The sequence below is a fragment of the Papilio machaon genome, chromosome 9, assembly GCF_912999745.1.
Source record: "Papilio machaon chromosome 9, ilPapMach1.1, whole genome shotgun sequence".
Lineage (NCBI taxonomy): Eukaryota > Metazoa > Arthropoda > Insecta > Lepidoptera > Papilionidae > Papilio > Papilio machaon.
Window position 1 is genome coordinate 2,737,045 of NC_059994.1, and position 20,526 is coordinate 2,757,570.

The window sequence follows — 20,526 nt, forward strand, 5'->3', positions numbered from 1 at the left end:
GACAGATTTGGTCGATGACATTACGAAAACGCATATAGCAAATATTCGTCTTAGACCCTCAGATATGCTAATCTAACTGTACTAAAAAGGTTCTGTAGATTCCACCATTTACTCACTACTGGTCACAATAAACAAGGCTTAATGTACCCCTAATGTGGGAATAACACAAATCTTACTTTTCTATATAAATCCAGCAACAATATAATGGACTATACATACTATACGGGAAAAATTACATTATAATCATAAATTTTACTTCCCTACTAAGAACACTGTAATTTAGTAAGCTTACTTGGAATCTCAATTTGCCAGGGCTTGGTGGATCTCGATCTAAATGTTCGTCGTTGACTACTAGATATCCTTCAGAGTCTATATCGAAGAAGTGTGTTGTTAGTTCGAAAGAATATTTCGGTACAGGATCCCCGGGGCCCTAAAAAAATATAATATACAATATTGTAGTAGAAGTGTAACTTCGTGGTAACCAAGAGTTACCAAGGTAATATTATTAAATTATTTTTTTCAAATCTTACCAGATCAGGATCGGAGACAGATAATTTAATGGGTTTTTTATTAAAATCTAACACTTTAGTGCCTTTGGGTGAGTTCTCTTCGACCTGCCCCTCTTCCGAAGAGGCGTTAACGACGGGAGGGCTGGCGTCCACGGGACGTACTGTTATTGTTAGCTTTGCAGTCGTGTAGCGACGACCTTCAGTTATTTCTTCTGCCTATAAGATAAAGATTGTATAGACACTTTATTAAGTTGGTCAGTCAGCACTTGACCTGGCTTAGTAAAAATCCTAAAGATTATAAATGCGAAAATTAAGAAGATATCTCCGGAACGGCTCAACGGATCTTGATCAAATTAGCACAGATGTGGAACATAGTCTGGAAAAATACATTGGCTACTTTTAACTCCACGCTGTTGGAGTCGCGGGCGACATCTAGTATATATCTAAATAAAACTTTAGTCAACGTTACATGATATGAAAACAATTTTGAACAGACAAATCATATTGCCTTTATCAACGAATGTTTTACAAGTTATGCCAAAAGAACACAACAACACAGACAATAAGTTAAAATAAGTTAATAATACCTTAATAACAAGTTGGAACCTCTTAGCGACAGTAGTATCAACAGGCAGTAACTGTCTAACAGCGCCCGTATTCTGGTCTATAGAGAAGTAAGTACCCCAGGATTCAGGTTCCCCGCTCTCTATGCTGTATCGTATCTTAGCCTCTAATGTATCCATGTCTACCGCTTGGATCTTTTCTGGTTCAATCGAGAGGATTCCTGCTAGAACTCCGCTGTTTACCTAAAATTATTGCATAAACAGGACGTGAATACACAGGTATTTTAGTTTAAATTGCTTTGGATGTGATGATCATTAAATGATTCGGAAAGACGAGCTGCGGATCGCCTAATTTGATCTGACGCACATGAACATCTCCGAAGGAACTACTGCTTTGCCGGCTTAAAACATTGTTTTCATGGATGGCATGTTTCTAATGCGAAAGTGCCAAATTAATTTCTAGTAAAAAGTAAAAGTCATTGCAATAGATACTAAAGGTCAGGATAAATACTTGCTTATTGGGTCTACCTAATAGAGCATATACTTACATAGCTGGTATATTCGGGGTTGATGCACGCGCCATCATGCATAGTGCAGCCTTGGTAAATAAAGGAAGGGTCTTGATCATCATCGTCTAATACGTTAATTGTCATAGTCGTGGTACTGGACAGTCGGCGTTTGGTGTCACGCGCGCGATCCTGATAAAGTTATACATTTAATTCTACTGATCTTTCTTTTTTATAATCTCAATTATGTATGTACTCGTATGTTCAGATAATATCGTCGTTCACAAACTTCCATAAAATATTCAACTGCTTCTATCTTGTTCTTATTTATAATGTCGGTTTGGAAATATCTCGGTTTAAAAGAGATAGGAAAATCATTGGGAATTAACATTTTAGTATAGTAAAATTAACTTACAGAAGCAACAATAGTGACTAGATAAAGCTTCGTTCGCTCGTAATCCAAAGTCCGGTTGACTGTCACTACGCCTTGATGCGGCAGCGGAATGGAAAAGTAGCTGTAACCATCGACAGCATTCGCTTGTTCTAAAGTCTTATTATCTCCTGGTATGATAAAGTATTCCGAGAGACCGTTCACACCCGCGTCTATGTCCACTGCGCGGATACCTTCAAACACCGTCGTACCGATCGGTACTAGCTGTAGAAAATACAATAGACAAATGTAAATGGTTTTGTGCCTCTATGACCATTTTTAATTTTTTTTTAAAGTCTTAAGAGAACCCCATATTTTTTGACCGATACATGAAGTAGCTGACATTCGCATTTTTTGAGGTCATTGTACTTTTATGGTTCGCATCTGTGGCTGATTGAACCCTTAAATTACAAATACATTGTAAATACATCTTTATTCTTAGTGTATCACTCCCTTATTAAATAAAATCACTGTCGTTTGAACAACTCATTTAAAAATATTAACAAATATATTCTATGTATAACTGTAATCGTACTATTCAAACTCACCTCGGAAACATTGGCTTCATATGGCGTGTTCTGGAAGACGGGCGCGTTGTCATTGATATCCGACACCCGCACTATGACCGGTATCGTCCGCCGCTTCTTTGTCGTTTTCACTTGACATACGAGCTGTAATGTCAATGATTAAACTCATTCAAAGAGTCACGTTTAAATAATTGGGAAACCGCTCACGTGTTTGTATTTCGTCGAGTACACGACATAACTTTTAAGACTAAAAGTCTCAAGAACATCTTCCTGTACATTTAGTTTTCAACATTAACTTCATCCATCACATTTTATATCTGGTTATATGTTACTTATTATAGAGGTAAACTATTTGATTACCGTAAGTAAGTAAGCGTAAGTCCATTGCTAGGAGCTTTGCAACCCAAACGGATTCAATTCTTTTGGCGCTTACAATAAGCGATGGTACGATCTAGCAAACGTGTAGCTTCGGGCAAAATAAATAACTCACAACACCTGCTTATTTAATACGCTATTAAATACATCGTTTAGAAAGGTACAGATACAAGTGATACAATAACATTACAAGAAATTAAACCTATTAATTGCATTGCAGATTATTTAAGATAGTGAAGGAATATATATGTAACAAATGTTTTGAATTGGAAAAAAACATGCAACATATTCTACAAGACTAAGACATGAATACCAACCATTAACTTTCGTACAACATGTTGCCAAACTTTATATAAAACTAAAAAAAAAAACAATATGTATAATAAACGGAAAGTGAAGGAAAGAGATGCGCTAGATGCAGCAAAATTTCGAGGCTACGAAATAACAAAAATAAAAAAGGCCATAGAATTGTTTCTCGGTATGAAAAAGGAAATCAATATCGATTTAACACCAGTTACTACTGACCTGAAAAACCATATGCGACAGGTTATCGGCGTCCCTGTCCAACGGCTGTAGCAACTGCAATCGCTTGCCATCCAGCTGGAACAGCGTTGGTCCCTTGGGGAACACGGTTGACAGCACTATATCCACATCCGGCTCGCCCACTATTGGCAACTCCGCTGGTATTGTACTTTGGTTTACATCTGCAACACAACATATTTTTGTTAATCTAATTATCCTAAAAGGAAAGAAAGAAGATATAAAACATGAAAGTGTTTGTTAATCATGCTAAATCACAGGTCGTGCTCTGAAAAAGACAACGCACTATGAAAAGAAAGGAACGGATTGTCTCTTTCTTGGTGAAAATTTATTTATTATATTAAAACTGTTGTAATGACCTCTTATCCTTTTGCAGTACTATCTTTGGTGAACTATAATTTTCTACTTTTAAAAAAAGAACAGCTATCTCACGAATTAAATCTTATAAATATTACTCACTATCTCCTTTGCTTTCTTCTATATCCACAATGATGCTTGACTGCCCAGTTTCCACTTCGCATGGTCCTGAAACAAGCAAGATATCAAATAATACGTTAAAAATGCCTTGCATATTTTGGTATTATTTTTAATACACAATTCATCACAGAGAGCAAACACTTACCATTAGGCTTATTTATATTATGTAACTTGTAATATTGAACAAGAATTATAATTGAAACTATACTTAAATTAATCATTTGATCGCTAGGGATAAATGCGTGTGCCTTCATATGGAACGTTAGAGAAATGATTGTATGCTATGTCATACTGCTTTGTAGATGGTCAGCCTCATCTATGAATATGTGTAAACAAAAATACGATTGTTCTTTGCTATAGTACAGTTAGTATTTGTTTATATTGGATGCGACAAAGAATTATTATACACCTAAACATGTGAGGTCATTCGCCTTTGCCTTGATTGTGAAAATACGATTTGTAATAGAGGTAAATCCACTGTACGATAGACTCAATTCGTTGTAAAACATATGGTAATTATTAAATAAGGACTTGTGTACAGACAGACAGAAAAAAAATGGTTTTTCTTTATAAACCAAATACATTACAATCACGAAATACCTTTTTTTTAGATACATATAACATTTCTAGACGCTCCAATTGTATTAATTGTCTACATTATATTTACTAATATATATACATAACTAGTACAAGCGTAATATAACTGAGCGTCGGTGGCTCAGAGCACTTGACTTGCAATCTGCACGTCCTGGGTTCGAATCCCGCCATGTTTTTGGAGTTTCGATTTACATAATATGTACTTCCGTGTATCCGACATTCTTACGATGAAGGAAAACATCTTGATGCAACCTGCACATATCTGGGAAGAAATTCAAAGATATGTGTGAAGTCAACCAATCCGTACTGGGCCAGCACGGTGGGCTAGGGCCTAGTCACCCCTAAGTTAAGGTAGACTCCGAGTCCCTCGGTGGGGACGTATAGTGAGCTGATGATGATGACTAGTACAAAGTCTAGAAAATAATCTGTATCTTTTCTGTAACATTGTTGGCAAGCTGTGATCACACACAGTTATTAAAAAACGTAGGTCATTGACCAGACGTGTCTCAATATGAAAAACAAGTCGATGTATGTTCATACAAGATTACTTCACGCACGCCGACTTCGAATCTCTTAAAATAATAATATCCTTATCTCGGCAGCAGATAATTATGCTGGCAATCTCGCCCAAACCGGAACACATCGCAGGTACTGCTATTGGGCGTCGATAAGTGAGGTTCTGCAGACCTTTGGACGGAGATCCTCTATCTGTATTCTCACTCTAGTATTATGTAATAACTATAATTAGAAAAAAACTATTTGCGTTATAAGTATGTTCATACAAGATCTTTGTGTGTGTATTTTTCTAAGAATAAGCTGGAGTTTAAAAGACAATGTTTGTAATGACTTGTGTTTAGAGCATTAGAAAATTTTCAAGAGATTTTCTAGTGGAAATTAAAACACATTTTACCTCGACTTATTCGAGCTAACGTCAAGAGAACTTTAACATTTAAAATATTCAAATCTATTGTATAATATAAATTGCTGAACTTGCAATTTAAATGCCATATATTAACACAACAGTCCCGGTCGGGTATTAAAACGACCAGTAACTTCAAGCACTATAGTTAGTCGGCAATGAATTGAGTCATAGTAAAACCCATAAGGAAGAGGTGTGCAATAAACTTATACACAATAAATCCCAACCTATAATGAACTCTCTCAAGGGAAACGTATTGACGAAGCGGTGCTAATTAAACCATCAATGGGGTCTGTTTTATTATCCTTACGTTTTAATTTAATTACCGCTATGAAATTCTCTATTTGTTTTTCGAATAGGGAGCTAAAGACGAGTTTTTTTAGTTGTTTGAAGGAACTAATTACATTCAACGCAAACATGTATTGTGTGATGAAAAAAAAAGTAATTTAATAAATAACATTTTATTTCTTAGCGCTTTGGTTCCAAATTACTAGTACAATTAAAAAGCACATAACATTTTTTTCTTCGGAATTCATTTTCTAAATTAACCGTAGACTATGTCGCTTACAATCGATTTATACTAGTTATGCACTAAAAATGCTTTGTCTGAATTCATCCCGTAAAGATCTAAAGATTTTTAAACTTCACGCTTTCGTTGTGTGTTCAGCTATTTATAGTATATAACTGTAATAATATATAAGCAGGATATCCCGTAATAGAGATAGCGATGCGCAACTAATGCTGTACGTTACCGGCTAATGGTGTCGAAGGCCAACATCGGGCCTATGACATTTCGCATCAGCCAAGATTATCATATCGAGATATATCGCTATTGGTTTATACAATTTCACAGTTATAATTACGATATTTTTTTCACTATTACGTGAACTAAACTATATAAGTCATCATGAACCATCACTATAGATGAGACGATTGTGGTTCTTTGACATATACTGAACATAAAGTACTTGTACGCATTAGAAATTTGTTTTTATCAAGGTCTTGAATGAAATTTTCTAAAAAAAAAGTGTTCAATCCTGTTTTCATATCTGCTATGACTTTCAAACATCTTTTCTTTCATCTAGAACCTATTACAACTGTATCGAAATAGGGCGTGGCTGAGAAATGTTCAATTAATAACCTATTTGTCAGTTAACCACTAATTAAGGGTTCTCGATTTAAACTGAAACGCCTTATACGATAGTTTTAATTAATATACACTCAGTGAATGTCTGTTTATTTTCCTAACGATTTCCTTGAAAGGCGTGAACCAATGTTATATGTCCATACACGATTCAAATCGTAGAACAAATATTTATTCTTCGAACTAATTGTACACAAAAATGGGACTTTTATCACGGTCGACAAATTCTATTGACAAAATGCATAAATTTTAAAATGCGCCATCTATACAACCAACCTAGGTCTACAACCAAGCCTAGGGCCGGACAGACAAACATTTTAGAAATTGATTTTTCGTTAATGGTACAGCTACTATACATACAGACACTCTCATGTTTTTAACTTTATAGTATATTTGTATTTTTCTTCTTTTAGTTTTAACACAAAAATAACAAAGAAAACAATAGCTTAATATACCTAATGTAGAGACAAGAAACCTTTCATCCGTGAAATAAAGCGGCCATTCAATAGTTCTTTAATTCATTTGAACTACGGAAACGTCAGCACATACCTTTTCTTCAATCAATTGAGTAATCCAATTAGAATCTATATCAGCAGACCTCAATGAATTACGAGATATAATTCAATCAATTACAATGCTGGCTTCATATGCAGCCAATTAACCGCTACATTTATACTATAGTGAAGTTAACTACAGCAGTAACGAAGTTCTAAACTATGTTACTTTATTTCCTTACAAATAGATAGCTATCGTAATGAATAATAATTGTTTACTGCTAAAAAATAATGTTAACTTTGTTTTGTCGAAGATAATATATTTATATTTTATTTATATATATAATATATATATTTATTTCAATTTTATATGGTGATTTTTGACTCATACAATATGACAAATAAAAGCATTCATTCATTCGTTCATTGAGTTATATTCCGCTAGCGGAGTACAATAGTCATTTGTTTATTCTGAACAAATAAAAACAAGTCAAAGGTGATTCTATAGCGATCTGTCAGAGAAAGTCATGCTCCTAATATTTTAGGTTAACTATAAATACTTTGGATTGATCAATGAATTTAAAGGTTTTGAATAAGTACCAAACTATAAGAATAATGATACTGTTAAAAATACTATGAATTGTTTCATCTCAATCATTTAATGAAAATAAAAATTACTAGTCTCTTAATACTGCTCAGACAGAACTGAACTGCTCTTTCATATTCAAACTTAGGATTTAATGACAGCTTACTCACATAAGACAAGTTGACGCGAGATCGCATGTACATATCTTTCAGATATGTCATAAAATCCTAAAATGTATTGATTCTATTCACTATTAAATATTCTTTAAAAAATTATAGATACAAACCTGGTGTTGTCCATACTAAGGGCAGCAAACAAATGAGAAGCCAAACCGTTGACTGCTGCGTCAGCGCGCACCCCCGCGCCATCTCACTGTAACAGAAAGAAACATATTAGATAATTTTAAAATACCTCTCATTGTAAGTGAAAAACAAACAGATAAAGTTCTTATGGTGAAGTTATGACAGTTAAAATACACGATTAATCTATCATTTATGTCTAGAAGACATTAAGAACAATTTTTTATGTTTAAAATGTCTTAATAATAGCGAACCCAATTCAACTTGTTTAAAAACTACCTTGAAATTTTTAATATGAAATCGGTTGTGCAATTGACACTATTGAAATGATAAAATAAGAAATAAAAAGGTATTTATATTGTAAGTGAGCAAAACAATACACAAAGCTTCCCACCGACAGACTGACGGTTTTAACACGAATTGTGTCGTATGACATGCATTTGCTGAATTTGAGATGTACGAAATTGTGTAATGTAATTAGAATCCAATTACGTGGTAGCAAGATAGGTATTTGAACATTACAGTATACAATAATAATATTCTTCAAACTGACAGTTAAAATAAAATTACTAGAGGTTTGTATTATTTTATTTGTTATTCCTATCTAGAGGGTCGGTCGCTCAGGGATTAAGCACAGATTGCAAATCTGCAGGTCCTGGGTTCGAATCCCGCCATGTACACAGTGTTTTTTGATATTCGATTTACATATGTACATTTATCTTCTTACGGTGAAGGAAACATTGTGATGCAACCTGCACATATCTGAGAAGAAATTCGATGATATGTGTGAAGTCAACTAACCCGCACCTAGCCAGCGTAGTTGGCCAAGTGCGGGTTGGTCTATCGCCTGGTCACCCCTAACTTGGGGTAAGCTCCGAGCCCCTAAGTAGGGACGTATAGTGAGCTGATGATGATGACGATGATTCCAATTCTGTACTTATTTTTGTTATTGGACCAAATGCTACCCCAATGGAATACAGTTTTGTAAACTGTATTTACTTCTACAAGTTTACAGTATACTAAGTCACATTTTCGTGAGATCCTTATAATATTTTTTACAACGAATAGAATAAGGAGAGACTGTTAATTCATTCGATCAGTCGTCGGTATTTACGACAAATCCATCAACATGGTAATCTAACAAAAAGTAAATGGGCAATTAAATATGCAAATGAAAAAGGCGTAACAAGTCCTTACTAAGGTTTCTCGTCGGATGTATGTTATGTTGTTGATTTAACTGTGTAAATAAGACGATTAGTTTTTATTATTTTCTATCGTGAATACGATTTAATATTGTTGTATTCAGATAAAAGAAGACTTCGCCTTTTACTCGACTTTATTGTGGAAAAAGTTTATGAATATTCGTAGTTAGTTTATTTTTCAGTTTCTTATGTTCAAGGTTAAAGAACTATAATTTTACATAGCTTCATATGTACATTTAGTTAACATTAAAACGTTAGAAATTTCATACAACTTTACCACATTTCATAGTAGCATAAAAATTACGCACTTCATTTCGAAGTCGCATGTGAATGAACATACAAGTTCGCAAATTGCAATAAAAACGTATCGAAATAGGTTTTAAAATAAATGCCACATTCGTTTAGTATCGGCTCGTTTATCAGGTCTCCACACCCCGGTTGAAAGCAGTTCACATAACTCGCAGCAAAAACTAGCCCTGTTACCTATAGGCGGTACTTGATCAAGTAAATCATAGAAATGCGTTGAAATTAACAGCTTACGCCCCACCTACATAAGTAGTAATGGTGAAGCAAATGAGTATTAAACCATAATTGTAAAAAAATCTGTCGAATCTCATAACGCACTGTTTATAAGATTCGACACATTTTTTTCAAATAGAAGGCTTTAATAAAAAGAAGATATTAAAATTATCGTTGATATTAAGCAAGGTATAAACAAAAAAAATCTATGTACTAAAACTATAAATTGATTTAGACATTGAAATTTGTCCTAAATTCATCTTCCTTTAACATACTCGTCTGCACTTTAAACTCAAAACCTTATATAGTTAATTCGAACTGGCTAGTACGTTCTTGGCATCAATTCGAGATATCGTTCTCGTCAGCGTACCGGATACGCATCTTGACACGATCTGCATCGAAAGGCTTCTATTACGTATAACGTTTGATAGCAATTCACTGTGTAAACAACTAAATATAATTTGTGGGGTTATAAAAGAGGTTGACAGTATTATTGAAGAACTAAATTAACAAAATATTATTCGAAAAATCTTCGAATACAAAATACATTGTTAGCACAAGTAATAAAGTACAGAGGCGGATTCGCATACATAAAATAACAATATTAAATTGATACTTTTAATATTAGTTTAGCTAATAAAATATGTAGTTGAGGACAAAAACTACAACGTAGGACGAAATAAAGCGAAGGTGGCAAGGTATTTGAAGGTGAGGAGACATACCAAAGTAATTGCTTTAGAATTTGGTCCAAGATGTTTTAATAGCATTGAATCTATGAAGTCTATAGATGTTATTTTATATTTGTAGTAAACTTACATAATACTTAACATCATTCATTGTTCAAAAATATAACTTAGATAAAGATTTTATACGTTCCGTCGTAAAATGCCGCAACATCCTAAAAGTGGTTTCGGTTGGTATAATGAATTTTATTGCCAGCTTACGTATTAACAGAGTTACAGAAATTAATGGGGTAGCTTTGCTGTTTAATCGTTTAGTTATTTAGGAATCTGTAGCCATCAATCTTCTTAAAGCTTAAGAATAAAGTCACGAGAGTAACCTTGTCAGCATCAGCGAATTAACTATTTCACTATTATGAATGAAAGAATTTCGGTTTTCAAAATAAGTTCCAATTTAAATTCCAGTTTGATTTTTCGTATAATTTAAAAGAGTGTTCAATCGTGACATAAAATATCTATTGTATCCTAAGATGACCCATGCAAATCTATAACTGGGCGTTGTAATGAAAACGTAAGAATAGATCGAATAGGAAAACTATAATTTAGCATGGAATTTGTATTATGATACCGAAGCGGTTGCTATAGGCCATTGTCTGAACACTCGCGCACGTACCGATGTAATGGGGAAGATCAATAAGAGCCAACTTGCTACAGAGCATCAGGAATGCCTGCATAGAAAACATAGAATAGGCAGTCATAAATATAAAGCTGTGTAAAGATATTTATCTATACATGTAATAGGTGAAACCATGCAACCAGGAAATGTGCTTTCCAATTATTCTTTGTCCATCAGAATCTTAAGAATGGTATACAGAAGTGGTTGAATCAAACGATCTTAACATCACTTCATAATATTACAAAATTTCGTATTCAAACAGACTGGGCATATAAGTTAATGAAGTAGGTTTAATATTTCAAATATGGAAAGGTCAGTGCGATTTAAAAGTTGAGTTAACTTCATAGTTTAACAATGTAATTTCTTCAAGTTTCATTTACTGTGGGGAGATATGAAATATAAAATAGTATAACTTAACACAGCAAACAACACAAGGGTGCTCCGACTAAATACCGCATCCATGCGATCTAGCTCCATACCCATTGTTACGTTATAATAGTTTCGAAACAATCAGAAACAGTTTAATATGCATCATCTCGGCGAGCTCACTTCCGCATCCTCCCCACTATTTGCAAAGCTAACGGAGATATTTGTTTCATTTGCGCTTTAAAGTAATTATATGTGCGGAAAATTATGTCTTTAGCTTATAGCATTTATTTGTCACTTGCTCCACTCCCTATGGTAATATTGTGAATAGCGAAAATCTATTATCAACTTTATAAGTTTTGTTTATGTAATAATATATCAAATGATACATTATATATCATCTGTAACATTTGTATAATAAATTCACACGCCACTTGTGTGGGTCAAATGGAAATAGAATTTTCATAGTCGTGATAATTTAGTGCGAAAGTGGTGCTCTAAAACGGACCAACCCAACGTGGCATTAAGATTAATGCCGCGACATTTGTTAAATTATAAACAACGCCTTTTCTGACATCTGCGTTCCAGCTTAGAAACAACTGAGAGATCAAGATTATAAATGTTAAAGCGAAAACTGTCAAAAATATCAACAACGGAATCCGGCCCTGCTTACAGCTAAGGCGTTCACTAAATTAACAAGGTGTCTACATTTCCTTAGCAAATATAACATTTAATTATGTAGGAATCCCAAATTAAATTGTTAATCTCAAATCGCTCGCAAATCAAGGACCTAGATTAAAGTTCTTTGCTCCCTCGAGACAGGTGTAGATTGTACTCAGATTATGTAAGTAATTTTGAACTTTATCCACCTTCGGATAAAGTATGAAATGGCATGACCAAATGCTAGTTTTATTTTATATTCCCATTTATAGGCCAACTCCTACCCGATTTCGTCACAAACTAAGTTCAACGGTCCAAGTCATGAATAAGTAATCACAGAGTCGCTGTGCAAAAAGTTTTAACAACTTTATTAGAAAATCGATTCTTAAAGGTCTATTCATTCATAATAATGATGCTCTTTATAAAATGTGCAACATTCTTAGTCATCACCAAAGTATATTTATAAAGAAATAACCAAAATCGTTATTTAATGGCAAATACCACTAACATTTAAACAATTAAAGTTTTAAAGTTTTTAACTATAAATACGAAATCAATTTAATTAAGCTATCAGTACTGCAATTCAAATTTTATTGGACAACACAATCCATATTCAACTAGTTCTTGTTCGAGAAACAATAAAGCAAAAACTCGGTCAAGACTCCATAGATCGAATGTCTAATAAAATTGTTGAATGCCAGGCCGTTTACAAAGACAAAAGTCATGCTACTTTTGTGCCTGTAAATTTAGTTAATATGCCCATTAACCTCATTCGTGATTTCAACGTTGGGCATAGACTTCAAACACTATGATCTGTTCAGACAGTTTTAGAGTTACGTAGGTACGTAAAAATACTTCCATCACTCAACCATCAGCATTTCGTAATTAGCAATTAACGTTCTTGTGCAAAATAATTCTCATTAACATGCAATCACTTAAACGTATTAATTTTGAACGCGAAAGTGTTTCTTAGTAACGGGCGCATCTTCACTATTTTGCATGGATCTTACGAAACAACTTCATCCGTTAAAGTTCAAGAGGGCAGCTACGGGTAAAGTCGTGAGCAAAATAGGTTATTACTTGCATTAATGCTGTACGTAATAACGCTGAAGTATCATTGACACAATTTTAAGAAGTAAAGAGATTTTTATTTTCTAACAGACGATGTTTAATGCTTTAAAACGCTTTTAACCCTTGAACTATCTTAGGACGGATGGAGAAGGGAATCCCGCCGCTTTTCACAGAGTCATTTCATGATAAAATATTTACCCGATTGACCCAAAATCATGTCAGTATTATTGTTTTAAATAATAATGAACCAAAAAATTAAAACTTTGGAGTTGCTTCTAAATACTTTACTGACTTAGATTGTAAATAAAATCATGCCAGATTTGATACTCATTTGCGAACGAATTATGGTACATATTCATACGATTATGAAATAAATACTTATGATACTAGGCATACATAGTGTTGTAAAAAATATGTAGTTTGCCGTTATATGCGGTGACAACGTCTCGCAATCCGTATTCAAGGAATTCTCACTAGCCTCTGCTTATTTGGTAAATTGCCAACTACCGTAATGTGAATACCTGACAAGTACTATGTCTTGAATCCTTTGAATTTTCAATTTAAACGGAATTTTTATGTTATATTTTAATTTACATATATTTTTATGTATGAAAAAATGTACCTACTCAGTACACCAAAATATTCGTCTTGAAGTTTTAGAAACCATATCATAATATTACACTGAAAATAATAAAATTAATCAATTTAAATATTTTGTGCCATCAAAACAAAAATAATGTTGAAAAATATTGTACAAAAAAATTATTTCAAACATGTTTTCAAGAAGTCGAAAGAGGGAGACAGCTTAACAGGTCAACTTCACATTCCCTTTCCATTAGGTAGGTAGGTATAAAAGACTATATGAATATAAAATGGTATTTATAAATAAAAACATCGCACTTTATCGAAGTAAAATGTTTCATAAACACGTCGGCAAGCTTTCAATGGAACAATGAATCACAGGCGACACGGCGCCTCGTTATTCCGCTAGATGGTGTCGTCACGCGATGCGATGCAATCTCAGTTTTATCAGCCCGACACTGGAACACTTAAGTAGCAAACCCAACGTTCCCGCACAAATACGGATTTGATCTTAAGAATTAAGATCATTAGTTAATCTAAATGTCGATGATCATCATCTCCTTTTCCTTTTACAACGAAATGTCCAGGGTCGTCATATCTGAATGCAATCTCTACTAACAACCGCCAGTAACCAAGAGAGGTAGGACGAGACAAAAGACCTCCATTGGTCGCGGTCTTGACACACCTCTCTCGCTTCTTCTACATTAAGCATCATCATCAACTCACTATACCTCCCCACTGAGGGGCTCGAAGTTCGGCTACATTAATCAGTCTACGCATAATTTTTTTTTTAAACATATAATTCTCACTCAATCCATCTAATTCTATTTTTATATTAGCCGACTTCAAAAAGAAGGAGGTTATCAATTCGACTGTATTTTTTTTATGAGTGTTACTGCGAATCTCCGCCCCTGGAGGTCCTAATTTGATAAAAAATGTTTTAATAGAAAGGAAGTGCTTGCAGATGGGTCCCATTTTTCTGTTTTTTTAGGCAATATTTTCTAAACACCACATTGTCTTAGTCAAGAGAGGCTAAAGAGTCCTGAATAACAAGATCAAAAATGAATGAATAATATAAAATGATATGCGTGTATAATAAACGTATTTTTGCGTTGGTCTATTAAAAGGGAACATAATCGAGATCCTTTTAAGCTTGTAACGTTAACAAGGTATCGTAAAAGTAATCACCGTATAACAGAACGAGGAGCATCGTCTAGGGATTTATGAGACGGGAAGCGAGTTGACGACGCAGTTTGCTAATTGATTACACAGCTAGTTAACACCGACTATGTACTAACAGCTTATGTATATGAATTAATATAACTGCTGTAGGTTCATCTTCTATTTTAAATGGTTTAACACTTTTTTTGGATTTCTTATCTTCTTAATATTTAATGGGAATTAACTACTAAATTAATAAATAGGTTTTGGAAAGAGATAAAGAAAATGTAAAAATTTTAACATATAAATATCAACATAAAATAATACCATTTGGCAACCAATTAATAAATAATTGGAGATTTTTGGTACCTTGGAACTTAAATATTTTTTATTCAAATGTGAGATCAATTCGGACATTTCGGGGTTCAAATTGATGATCCAAACATCCCTATTAAATTTTAGCTCTATACTTATTATTGTAGCTTGAATATTTAATTTGACCGGGTCAATATACGTAGTAAAACCAAACAAATAATGCTAGTGTTAAACTAGCTTGTACTGAATAGAAAATCATAAATCCCCATATATGATCTAAGAGAGCTGTCGTGTACTATAACATCGTATAGGCAAGTAATTGACGGACCGTTTGAATATTAACAAACAGCAATTGTACTGTCAAAGTCTGAACCATTGATAACAAATATACATCCGACTGAAACGTTCGCCCTTTAAGGAAATATACCATTAACATTTTACCTGTAACATACTCCTACAATGATATGTTGAAACGTAAAGCGAACACATTGCGATTTTATCATGAGATATTGACTTCATAGAATAGTGGGACGTGCGACGAATAAATCGCTTTAGTTAAATCGCAGTTTAAAAAATTGTAGTGTATCCTAGGCCTTAGACAATTGCGAAGCGATTTAATAGTTTCCATGAGAACTATACTGTGATTAACTGGAAGGTATTATGCGGACCGAGGGTAAGATTATAGTATAGTGTTGTGCAATTAAAGTAAGAACATGCTCTCAGATTAATTACTTTTAAGATATGAGAATCTGATACCATAACATGGAGGCCGGAAACAGACGAGGTAAGAAGAAAGGAATCATAATGAATGAATGAATGAATGAATTAAATGACTTCCTAATAAATAATAGTATATCCACAAGGTGTTCTAAATCCTATACGTTTTGCCATAACATTCGTTTAACATGGCTTAATTTCAAATTCCATACAAAGTGAGCTTATATTTAAACTTCTTTTGTTTAGCAAGAAACTGAAAAAATTAAATGTTTTGATTTTACAGATTTTATAATCTATGATCCAAATTCATAATAGTTTCTTTAAAACATCACAAACTTTGTTAAACTTCACCAAGTTAAAACCCATTAACCAGAGTTAGTTTCGTATAAAAGGTAATGAGCAAATGAATTTCCCTAGTCCTGTCCTAGCATTCTTAGTACAAAGCTCTAGTTAGTTCCCTCATTATCCCCCGGAACAGGTAGCTTGCGATACCATTACAGGCCAGTGTCCTGTAATTTCGCCGCCTGCCACTTACCCACTTCCATTGAGTTTCGATAACGCTACACGAACCAAATGAAATGGCGGATTTCTAAATGAAGTTTAATGGTGCTTTGAAATGCTGATAAATTGAGAGTGTTATTTTATTTAATATAATATGCGCTTTTATACTTACATCTATAATCTATATATATAAAAGAAAGTCGTGTTAGTTACACTATTTATAACTCAAGGTCGGTCGAACTGATTTAACTGAAAATTGATGGGGAGGTAGCTTAGAACTAGGAGACGGACATAGAAACTTTTTTATCTTGTGTGCATTTTTCTATTCCGCGCGGACGGAGTCGCGGGTAAAAGCTAGTTACTTATAAATAATAATAAAAATTTGTATTACTTTTTAATGGTGAAACGTAACGTAACATGTAGATAATGTATTAAGAAAATGTCTAATATACACATTTAATTTTATTTTCAAAAAATTATTTCCATAAGACTATAGGTACTTTATAATGATGACTAAAACATATTTTATACATTAACGATTACTAAAATGCCGCATTTATAAATTATCCAAAATTATTTTCCGTGTTTTTACGATTGGCAAATGACCCTATGTCCTATAAGACATAATTTTTTTTTAATACTTATCGGATGTGTATACTTTATACACAGATAATGTTTAGTAAAGGATGTACCATAAATTATAATGAAGACGCTATGAAGCGACAGCTGTAATTTGCTACAACCTGTTTGTATGATGCCGACCGCCTATCTTATGTTTAGCAAAATACTAAGTTTGAGTCCCTGATAAGTATTGTGTAGGAAAATTTTATTTTAATATAAAGTTAACATTGAAATGTTGCTATCATTTGTAGTAGTTGCTAAAACTACATTCAAATATCTATTCTTAGTACAGCAAACATTAAATGTGTTTCATTTTTATTTAAAAAATATTCTAGACAAATTCAAAGGCCCTTAAATATAACCATAAGCCTATTTATTAAAAGAAAACATCTAATATCCTTTGACAAGGTTCTCTTCATAAGACTATCGAGTATTCGAGGCAGCTTCTTTTACTTTATTTATACAAACGCTGCTCTTTCGCAAGACGATAATAAAATATATATAATAGGCTCATAACTTTATGAATGACGATCAGATAAAGAAGCTTCATAAGAATATAAGAGTGATGTTGTTAGAGAAGGAATTATTAAAAAAACAAGACATAAAATAATTTGAAGGTTTCCTGAGAGACATAAAATGACGAAGATGAATCAAATATCTCAGAAAACATTCGCATAAAATACCTTCTAAAGTATTTCAAGTTGAGATTTGCAACTTAAATTATGACGATAATATGGATAATCTCACCGTGGTATCTTTTTAAATTTTATTTACGTTCACATTTTATTGTAACTCATTATTGTACAGTCAGGACCCTTAGCGATGTTCGTACACAATAATGACATTGTTCCTTGCAACGAAACATGCTCCATCCATTCTTACAAAATAAAAAAATTGATAGCAGTGAGTTGCGCAAACAACATCTTAATAGTTAAAAGCATTTATTTGTATACGACCTTTTTTTCGAACAAACACATTTAAAAGCTACATCCTATTGGTTATTGTTTCCGAGTAGTCGCCGTATATGAAAATTCAAACGACTGTAGCTTTTAAGGTGAAATACCGAAAGAATCCCCGATAGTACAAGTCATTGCAAGAACAAGTAATCCCGTCTCAGTATGATAGTAAAAAGGTCACTTCATCTATTTGATTCTACGAGTAACTGTGAGGTAAATTTCATTTATGTTTAACTAGCTTTTACCCGCGACTCCGTCCGCGCGGAATAAAAAATAGAAAACGGGGTAAAAATTATCCTACGTCCGTTTCCTGGTTCTAAGCTACCTGTCCACCAATTTTCAGTCAAATCGATTCAGCCGTTCTTGAGTTATAAATAGTGTAACTAACACGACTTTCTTTTATATATATAAGATTTTGAAATGGAATGTCGATGGTAATAGTGTTTCTGTGACTGCACACTACACTTCATCTATTAGATTCTAAGAGTAAGTGTGAAGTATATTTCATTGATGTTCATTGATATGTACTCATCATGTTCGGCGTATCACGCCTTGATTTATTAATTACAATAAATGTCCAACTTTACTATAACTACTTTCGCGTACAAGCTAAACTATTAAAGCTTAATTTGTTAATAATAATTTATTAACTGGAACATACTTTTTATTATGTTATTTTAATATTCATTGCCCATATAATCGTATAAATCCTACACATTAGTAACCGCAAGGGAGTGTATATCAAACTATTTAAATTTACAACCGGGCATGAACGACATGACAAAATTATCGACAATCTTGTGCCTACTCAGCGGTCAATTTATGGTTACCGACTGGCTCCTACGCCGACCCCAACGTTTTGAATAACTTCACTCGACGATTGTATCGTTTAAGGCTGGTTTTCATGGTGCATAATTCTGTGGACGCACGGATACCGACTCGTACGACTTACATACCTTGGAATAGTGCTTTCAGTGTTAGTCGATGTCTGTCTGTGCTCTGTAATGTCGCACACCATGGAAGCTTGCCTTTAGATGTTAGGTTAGAGGACATGCTATCGGTATATATGGAACGTTTAACCTTAACTTGTACACGTGACCTTTACATTGAATGAATAGACAGGACCAAATATACGAAATTGGTTATTTGTATTCACCAAAACTAATCATTCCAATTGGTTTTATATTCGTTCTTTTCTCAGTATGATGTCATTCTAAAAATATTTTATGCAATGAATAAAGTAAAATTAAAAGCGTTGTTTGTTTTTGTTAAGCTAGGTGTTTACTTTTTTACAATACAATGAATTTACTTTTTTTAAATTTGGAAGGTCATATTACATGAAAATTGAACTCACAATTATTATTATTACATTAAGGAAAATAAATTTGTAAGATTTTGTGAACCAGTGTTTTTAAAATTTCCACAAGCATTGAAAATGATGTTTTTTATCTTCGTGCATGTACCTGTTAACATATAGAGTTAGAATAGTTTGAAAAATGGGATAGGCTAGTGAAAGTGATTGTTGTTTATAGACGGCATTTTATAAAGAGAACATTCTTTCAATTAATGTCTTACATATACAGCAACAAACATAGAAAGTCAGCAATAGAAACAAGCTTGCAACATGTAATGAGAACCTGAGTATATTCCGATCAAAGATTCATTAGTAAGCCAATTAGAGACTAAATAACAACTCAATTCACAATACATAACAGATTCATTAAAAAGATAAAGCATCGAATACTGTTTACATTCGTGTTGAAACTATTTGCGTAACAAATACGAGGACATATTTGAACATATTTTATTTAAATAAAAAAAAGTTTGCTATTCAAGAATTTAATAACAATATTACATTGTAACTAGAAATGAGTAAGAATTAACAGTTGAGTTGAGATCACATTTAAAATGATTGTATTTAGACATAGAATAAAACGTAAGATTTTGTTTAATTTGAAGGATATTACACTATGACATAAATTAATTAACATAATTTCAATGAACCTTTGAAATAAACTAGGTTGTGCGCCGCTGCATGTCAGATAAATTTGTTACAGCCTGCACAAATTACTAGAGTAATTAGTGCAGTACACTAAGATAACTGTCACTAGCTATTTGGCATATTATGTAAGACACCTGGGCCATTTACGTTAAATGCACTCTAATAATTAACAACTAACGAATATGTTTAGATATTTTTGTGTCGTTATCTATAATGGCGAAGGTTCTGTTTACTTATTTAAGCTGATTTAGTGATGACAGTTAGCAATATTATACTCTAGAGGAGAGCTATAACTCCGTTGTCTAACAAAGCTCACAGTAAAATATTAATTTACTCTTATTATATTAATAGATCCCCAATAGAACTATTTAAAATAGATAATGAATCTGGAAATGTAAACTATTTCGAATAGTTAACCTATTGTTCATCTGAACTTGTCTTGCTCCAATACTTCAAATTAAAATTGCATTGTACCAACTAATAAAACAAACGTTCAAATTGTTTTGTTCTACAACGCTTCGACCACTTCCT

The 20,526-nt window shown here is 33.2% G+C and overlaps 1 protein-coding gene across 1 annotated transcript in view; it reads right to left on the reverse strand.

Moving 5' to 3' along the window:
* Positions 1-20,526, reverse strand: part of LOC106718627 (cadherin-99C) — a 107,046-nt gene that overhangs the window by 10,527 nt on the left and 75,993 nt on the right. The window contains exons 4-12 of the mRNA XM_045679221.1: positions 7,954-8,039; positions 3,910-3,975; positions 3,436-3,614; positions 2,557-2,679; positions 1,994-2,233; positions 1,621-1,770; positions 1,097-1,315; positions 531-725; positions 293-430 (exon numbers count right to left, since the gene is read on the reverse strand). Coding sequence (XP_045535177.1) covers positions 293-430; positions 531-725; positions 1,097-1,315; positions 1,621-1,770; positions 1,994-2,233; positions 2,557-2,679; positions 3,436-3,614; positions 3,910-3,975; positions 7,954-8,035 — 1,392 coding nt within the window. The 5' untranslated portion in view covers positions 8,036-8,039. The remainder of the gene's footprint in view (positions 1-292; positions 431-530; positions 726-1,096; positions 1,316-1,620; positions 1,771-1,993; positions 2,234-2,556; positions 2,680-3,435; positions 3,615-3,909; positions 3,976-7,953; positions 8,040-20,526) is intronic.